Source organism: Mesitornis unicolor, unplaced genomic scaffold (genome assembly GCF_000695765.1).
Source record: "Mesitornis unicolor isolate BGI_N332 unplaced genomic scaffold, ASM69576v1 scaffold21001, whole genome shotgun sequence".
In the NCBI taxonomy this organism is placed as follows: Eukaryota; Metazoa; Chordata; class Aves; order Mesitornithiformes; family Mesitornithidae; genus Mesitornis; species Mesitornis unicolor.
The window spans coordinates 1-7,954 of NW_010163394.1; the positions used below are offsets into that span (position 1 = coordinate 1).

The following is a 7,954-nucleotide window of genomic DNA, read 5'->3' on the forward strand; positions in this document are numbered from 1 at the left end:
GTGGGGGTGGGGGTTACACGGAGGGGAGCGCTGGGCATCGCCCGCCGCTGCAGGGGCCGGAGCGTCCCCGGGTCTCTCGCCTCCTCAAGGCTCCGGTTGTGAAAGAAGTTTGCGTGGGAGCCCGCAGTTTGTGGTGGCGCAAGGGAGAGCAAGTGGCTCTGTGTCAGATGTGCGACACGCAGCTCTGCGTGGGTGCTTAATTTTGGTGGTGGTTGAGGCAAAACCGCCAAGGTGCTTGCTGTAAGCGTGTAAATGCGTACAGGCTGCCTCATCCGCTGGTGTGTCAGGTCACTGTTATGTATTATCTGAATTCTGCAGGGTTAACTTAAAAGAAATTGCCCTTAGTTACAGGAAAAGTTGGATAACAAGGTTTACCATTCTGTTAAATGGGCAATTAATATGTCTTGGAAAGTCTTTTTGGCTTTTAAATTTTAGTATGTTGGCAAGAGGCTTCACTCCGTAGTGTCAAACTGGTAGTGTCCTCGTACCTTATTCATGTGAGTTATTGGATGACCATTTAAAATCTTTTAGCTTATCACTGCAGCCCACAACAAAGAACATTTGTGACATTTTATAGATTTACTTAAACTTTTAGGGGTTTGTTATTCAATTAAAGTGTTGGTTACCTGGATTATTAGGAAGAAAATCCCTCTAAAAACCTGCCAAATTTTACATAATTTACTGCTTAGATTTGGCCCCTGATGTAGCGACCTGCAGAGTATGGGTGCCTGGCTTCACGCTGTTCTTCTGCTGACTCTTGGGTATCTGCTGTACCTGGGCTGAGCACTGACACCACAGTCACTGGAAAAGAGAGTTGGGTTTTTGGGTTTTTTTTTCCCCAATATTAACTGGACTATTTTTAATTTTTATGAAGTTTATCACATCTTTTAAAAGCCACTTATTGCCAGACTTTTAAGCACCAGCGCTGAACTGCAGAGCTGGCTGCTCTTTTAACATTTCAAGTATGTGATCATTACTTACTTATTACGGTTATTATTTGTTAATGGTTATTATTTATTTATACGCTCATAATAATTGAGAATTTGTTTCTAGTTCATCCCCCCCTTTCTCCCAGGTGAGACCAGTCCCCCTGGCGAGCACCCTGGGTTGCAGCGGGCCCTGGGGAGGAGCAGGGCTGGGATCTGTAACCCCTCTCCTCTCTCTCTCCCCCCAGCAATCTGCACATCGGGCCGGTCTCAGGAGCTTCATCCGCTACGGCTGGCGCTGGAGCTGGAGGGTGGCCGCTTTTGTGATGATATTCAAGTAAGTACATCCCCACGGTGGTGGGAAAAGAGCTGGCGTGTGGTGTGAGCGCTGGGGGCAAGGAGCCCTTCGTGCCAGCAGGGCTCCTTGGGGGAGGACTGGAGAGTGACTGAGGCTCAAGGCGCTGTGTTAGCTGTCAGTCTGAGGGAGGAGGTGTGGACGTGAAGAGAGTTTCACGTTTTATCATTAGCCCCTAATTCAAATCTAATGAACCCATGCAAAAACTGAAACTGGAAAAGCCCTGCTCCTTACATCTACGGCTTCTTTCTGCTTTTGCTTCATCTCTTTTTTTGCATTTTTCTCTTGGAGAGCATTGCAATGTGTTGGCTGTTTCTGGAGGAGCTTTCTATCCCACGCTAGTTTTTCTCCTTTTTGTGGTGCCTCATTACTCCTAGTTTGTACACAGCAGCATTACTCACAGTTCTTTGTCCTTGTCCTCAAATGTTTGCAGACGATCGTCTTATTAAGTAGTCACTGAGCATCAGCCCTCCTAGTTGCATGTACCTCTTTAGGCCTTCAGATTTTTCCTACACACACCATCAATGCAGAAGTAGTTTTTGGCTTTCTGACAATACAGCATCAAACCAAACAGGCTTTTCCAAATCAAGCCCTTTTAAACTAGGAATATCTGCTTCGCTGTCATTCAAAATGGTAAATTTATGTGTAGTCCTAAACCTGCACTGACTGTATCTGCAGGTGTGGGCTGTTTAAAGTCCCCCTCTTCTTTTAAGGTACCAGCAGTATTGACGAGCACATTATTTTAGATTTCTGTCTCCCTCATTTTTTTAATTCATTTCTGAATTTCTTCCTCGATCCCCCTTGGTTTCTTCTACTCCTTTCGGTTCAGTATCTGTGTGTAGGTTTAGTTACCCTACTGCTGGCTTCCTCTGCTGGAGCTTTTGACTTATTTAGACCTACCTGCGCTTGAGGTGTAACCTGGTTGTCTTCCACCAGGTGTCTCCCCCATTGCCCTTTCTCGCCACCCCTTTATAAGAGGCAGTGACGGAAGATATTGCTGCTCAGCATTCATTGTTTCGCTAAAGTCCAAGTGGAAGATTTTGTGTAGTGATTGTGCAAATTTTGAGTTTCTTGGTTTAAAGCCAAATAGTTTAGTTGTGACTTGTACAAAGGCTCGGGGGGTGTTGTAGCATTGGGAAGGAGAAAGTGATCGCTGTTGACTTGTAGAAGGTGTGCAGGAGGCTTGCTCAGTTCCTTTTATCCTTAAATATATGATTGGGAAAAAAACCCCAACCTTTTGATTTAAAAAAGAAAAGAAAAAGAAAGCATATCCCAGATCCAGGCCGGGAATCCCAGTATTCCCCAGCCTCTGGCTGTGCAGCTGCCTGTGGCAGAGTCACAGAAATGAAGGCACTTGTGCGCTCTGGACAGATGGGCAGCGAGGCACTTAGAGGCAACCTGAGGGCTGGCTTAATGAAATCCAGCTTTATTTCGGGCTGTGTTTTGCTGCCTGCCTTTTTCCATGTGCAGCTGCTGACTTCTTCTGTGCCTTATCTCTGCAGCACGGTGAGCACTGGTCTGTCTGTGTACCGCGATAAAACCACCATCGGTAACTTTGCTTCGGCAGGAGGTAAGGCTGCTGTGTGATGCTGTACCACCCTGTGTACTTTTCTCTTGATGGGCAAGGGTCTTAAATGGCCAAGCATGAGCAGGAATCTGTGTATCTTGGATTTGGGCAGGTCTCTGGCTTCTGTGCTCCTGTCCTGCTGACTGCTGGTGCAACTTTGTTTAACTGCTGCGTGCCTTTATTTGGAGCAGAGAGATAGCGATGCACTTCAGAAACAATTGGGGAGTTCTGTGGTTATCAGTTCATCTTCAGAATACTTGCTGGAGGTTTTTGGGTGAAAAATGTTGAGTAGGGTAAAGGCAACACTCGGTGCATAACCTGCTCTCAGAACCACCTGTTTAGCAAGGAAAGCGTTTATTTCTGCTCTTTCCAGCAGTTCAGTGCACTGTTTATAAACTCTCCTTTTCATGCTAAGCTTTGCATGTCCCCTTTTGGCAGCAGGGCTCCGGGTAAGTGCTTGTTCAGTGTTCAGGCTGTATCTCCCTCGCAGCTGGATTTGTGTGTTACTGATCTTTCCTGCCTTACACGGCAGCCACTGTTACTGGCAGCTGTTGAATGGGAAACAAACCTGGAGGAGGAGGGATCAGCCTGGAGAGAACTCAGTTTTACTTTCATAGATACTTCTACTTATTAGCATTTTTGGGGGAGTTTTTCTGAAGCAGAAGCAGCTTTGTGCCATGTTTTAGGGCAGAGGCCATGGTGAGCGCATGGTGGGAGTCCCTGGCCACGGCGCTTGGTTTGTGCTCTGTTAGAAGTGGACATCGGCTCACAGAGAAGAGAAGTGCAGCAAAGCAGCTCCCTCCATCCATGTGTAATGGCCGGTGGGGCTGTCTGTGATTTCACACACAGAATCACAGAATCGCTCGGTTGGAAAAGACCTCCGAGATCATCACGTCCAACCGTTCCTGTCTACCCACTAAACCATATCCCTAAGTACCTCATCTACCCGCTCTTTAAATACATCCAGGGATGGTGACTCCACCACCTCCCTGGGCAGCCTGTTCCAGCCTCTGACAACCCTCTCAGTAAAGAACTTCCTCCTTATCTCTAACCTGAACCTCCCTTGGCACAGCTTGGTGCCGTTTCCCCTTGTTCTATCCTCCATCACCTGGGAGAAAAGACCAGCACCCACCTCTCTACAACCTCCCTTTAGGTAGTTGTAGGTGGTGATGAGGTCTCCCCTCAGCCTTCTCTTCTCCAGGCTAAATAACCCCAGTTCCCTCAGCCGCTCCTCATAAGGCTTGTTCTCCAGACCCCTCACCATCCTTGTGGCTCTTCTCTGAACACGCTCCAGAATCTCATTCCCATTTCAATGAAATGAAACCCATTTCAATGGGTTTGTGTTTCTTCCAGCCCTCACAGGAGCCCTCTTCAGAATGCACTTGGGCCTGCAGGGACTGGCAGGCGGCTTCGTGTTTGGAGCGGTGTTTGGGTGAGTTGTGGCTGGTGCCAATGGGGGATGGAGACACAGCAACGCCTCTAGGGTGTTTGTCAGGTGGTGGCCTCGCGCACCAAGCCCTGATCAATCATAGGTGGGGCTACAGAAGCTGCCCTTTCTCTCCTCAGGGATTTTCTGTATCTCTCTTGGGATCTCATGACGACGACTTTTCTTCCAACCTTTGGAGTGTTTTTTGTTTTTATTTTTTCCTTGATTTGTGCTTTGCTGCTTCCTGGGTTGTAAGACCTCAGTGCTCACAATAGAACATTTGACTTGCTGCTCTGTCCTTATTAGAGGAGATGCTAACTGCTGTTAAATAGGAAATATTTTATCCTATAATATCCTAAAGGATAGGTTACAGACATGTCTCCTGCACCCCTTCCTTGGTGCGGTCACTCGTGATCCCAATGGTTGTGTGCTGTCTGTTTTAAGAGCCTGTGTTGTCTGTGGGTACAGGCAGAAGAGTAAGACACCACTGCTGGGCTCCCTTCTCAGGACTGACTTGTGAATATCCTCACAAGTGGATTTGGGGATCCCACCTGGAGAAGAGAATGAGCTTTATATGTGCTATGCTGCCCTCAGGATGGTGTCAGCTGTGGCCAAGCAGCCGAGGGAGCTTTACCAATGACAACACAAGTACCTCCAGAGCTGGACAGCAGCTGAGCAGCTGTGACTGCCTAAATTATGGGTGAAGTGATCTACAGGGGTTGCTTGGGCGCCGTAAATCCTTCCGCCCCTCTACCTTATGTGTGCCTGTCAATGAGTAAATTCAAAATACAGTATCGAAGGGGCTCCAGTGAGTCACAGCCGAAAAGAGGCCGTGTTTGGGGGCTGACAGTAGAACAGGAGTCCCTTGGCCTATTGTGCAATGCGAGTCCTGGGGAATGTAATGCTCCACTGATCTGGTGGCTGTCCCCTGCATGCTCCTTTTACTGGTGCTGGTAAGTTATGACTGTTGTGTGTCCCCTGGGTCACTTGTGACTTCTCTGCTTCCTCCTCTAGGATCCCTGCGGGGGGCCTGTTGATGGTAATGCAGCAGCTTGCTGGTGAGACCTTGCAGGAGAAGAGAAATCGCGAGCGCAGGGAGCAGTATGAGCAGAAGTTGGCGGAGTGGTAAGGAATGGCTCTGCCCGTGCCAGTCTTTGACCCGAAATGTGCCTAGGTCTGTTGGTTTAGACGTGGAAAGAAACCACGACACGCTGGGTTTTCTAAACCCCAGTTCTTCTGCTCTTGGTTCTCTGGTGCGTTTCGTGTACCAGTGTGAGAGCTGCTGATTTAGTCTTCCCAGAGTTAGTTAGATGTTGCTGCTTGTTTCGTAACAAGGTATTCTATTCAGAATTCATGCCCCACCCCAGCCCAGTACCTCTGCATCAGTTTTTCACTTTTGCAGTGGCCAAGAAAACAAGCAGGCTGAGCACATGAGTATTTCTTTACCAAAATTGAGAGAGGCCAGAACCCTGGCTTTTCCTCCATTGCTGCCTCCTTTCTGTCCCTGTTAAAGAGAGGAAAGGAGGAGGCCTGGAGGCTCTGGAGAGAAAAAGCTGTGACGCTGGTTGCGTGACTTAGCAAAACTCAGCAATGGTGCCAGATCTGGAAGAAACTTCTCAAGAGCTGGGATTCCGCAGTGATGTTTTTGTCAGGAGGATACAGGCATAACAGCTGCTTTGCACTCTCTCCTCTCATTAGGCAATCCAGGCTCAGCATGACTGAAGTCTTAGGCCAGGCGGAAAGCAGCGCCCAGGGAGGACTGGAGATGGAGCGAGCACGAGAATCTGGGAGCTACTGAGGCTCCCCAGGCCTTTGTTGTAAGCAGCTACAAAGTGTTTTGGTTCTGCTCCTAAAGGCCTTCAGTTCAAGGGGTCATGGAAGTCTCCTGTCAACGCAGTTATATCCCATGCACTGGTGAAAAACCGTTTTGCTGAGAACGTTGTTTGTGGATGCCTACCACTGCACAAGAGCTTGGAAGCTCTTGAGTTGGGAGCCAAACCTGTTCCACCTGGGAAGGTGGAAATGCAGACTCTGCACACTAGCAAGTGTCAGCTAGGTTTGGCAGGGGCTGAGGGCAGCCCCAGAGCCTCATCTAGAACCCATTTCACTGCCGAAAATGTCCAAACCACCAGAAATACTCTGAGCCGATGAAGAGTTTGGATACTCTGATTTCAAAGCTAATTATGCTCTGGTGAGAGCTGCTCCTGGAGAAGCTGCTGTCAAAGCGCAGTGCAGCAGCACCAGAGCAAGTGGTTCGCCATCCACCTCCCACAGCTTCACTCGGCCTGGCTGGGACCAGCGTTGCTTTGCTGACGGTGATTTCTTCAGGCTTTTTGCAGAAAAACACACTTGGTTCTTACAGTTCTTGGGGTATTTTGCTGTCCATGTGGAGCAAGGGTGGAGGAGCTGGGACTGGTACAGCAATACCGTGAAAAAGGCACGTTTTGGGTTCCTTGGTAGAAGTGTGGCTGAGGGGGCCACAGACTGGATGACTTTTTTCCGGTGGTGATGGTGGAAGAACTGACACTGTGGACAGTTTTAACAATAAAAAGGCCTCTAATTTCATTTGAAGGTTGGAATTTAGCGGAGAATCTTTGGGGAGAATGTGGTTCAGATGCTCAATAAAGCCATCTAGCAGTGGTGACTGTGTCTGTCAGCTCTGTTTATTATTTTGTACCAGAGATCAGCTGTTGTGGCGTAGCTGCTCCCTATGGGTAAGGCTGATGTTAATGTCGCAGTGGCCTGCACCTGGAAGGGCCTGGTGGCCCACCACCATTTCCCTCAAAGCAGCAGGTCAGGATTCTGGTTCCCTTTCTCTGTTGGAGGTTTTTTTTCTCCTATTAAAGAGAATGACATCCAGGCAGGGAGTTCTGTTGTCCCTCCCACAAGAAAAGAGTCGTCGGTCTCTTCTGGTTCAGTGCTTTTCTCTGTTACAGCTGGTTACTGTTGACTGAAATATGAACAGTTGCTGCCACAGAGCCTATTCCACCCACCCAAAACAGATTTTTGGCACAGCTTGCTGCCAAGAAGGTGGTGTGTTTTCTGACTTCTGAAATGAGCATTTTTATTTGTTTAAACACCCAAGTGTGGTTCATGTTTCCATTGAAGGCATACATGTGTTTTGGGATGGCCATCAACCAGCTTTGATTTTCTTCTAAAAGTGAAGGATCTGAATAAGCAGAGGTATGGAGGTGTCTCTGCCCCGTCCTGTTGTAAGCTCTGCATGCATTGGTGACTGTAGTGTTACTGTCCTCTGCCTCCTCAAAAAAAATCATAGCAGGCCTTTCTGAGTCACATTTTTGCCATTGTGGTTCCATAGTGATGTTTGAAGTTTTTCTCTTCTTTTGCTGTTAAATCGCCACCCAATATCCCACTCTCTTATCTGCACAGCAGTTCTGATGCCCTTTAGCTGTGTCATTGCTCAGTCTATCTCTGTTCCTATTCAGTGGTATTTGATGTCACAGCTAAACAATACCAATTTTCTTGTGTCTTACCACTGCTGCGGGGATGCTTTTCTACAGGAGGGGATGCAGAGCTAAGTTGTAGCAGTTGTGTGGATTTTCTCTCCATGTAAGGCAGGGTGGGCTGCCGCTATCCTTATGCTGCACATTAGCAAGGGGAAGCAGGGACTTCCATCTACACTCAAAATTAGCAGCCTTATTTTTTTCTCTCTGTTTCCT

General features: G+C 48.0%; 1 protein-coding gene across 1 annotated transcript; it reads left to right on the top strand.

The window, feature by feature from the left end:
- Positions 1-1,174: 1,174 nt before the first annotated feature.
- On the top strand, positions 1,175-6,072 carry TIMMDC1 (translocase of inner mitochondrial membrane domain containing 1; the record flags this gene model as incomplete). Its single annotated transcript, XM_010193961.1, has 5 exons — positions 1,175-1,263; positions 2,784-2,851; positions 4,202-4,280; positions 5,289-5,399; positions 5,973-6,072. Coding segments are annotated over 5 exons (447 nt in total), but the record flags the coding sequence as incomplete, so codon positions are not given.
- Positions 6,073-7,954: the final 1,882 nt, after the last annotated feature.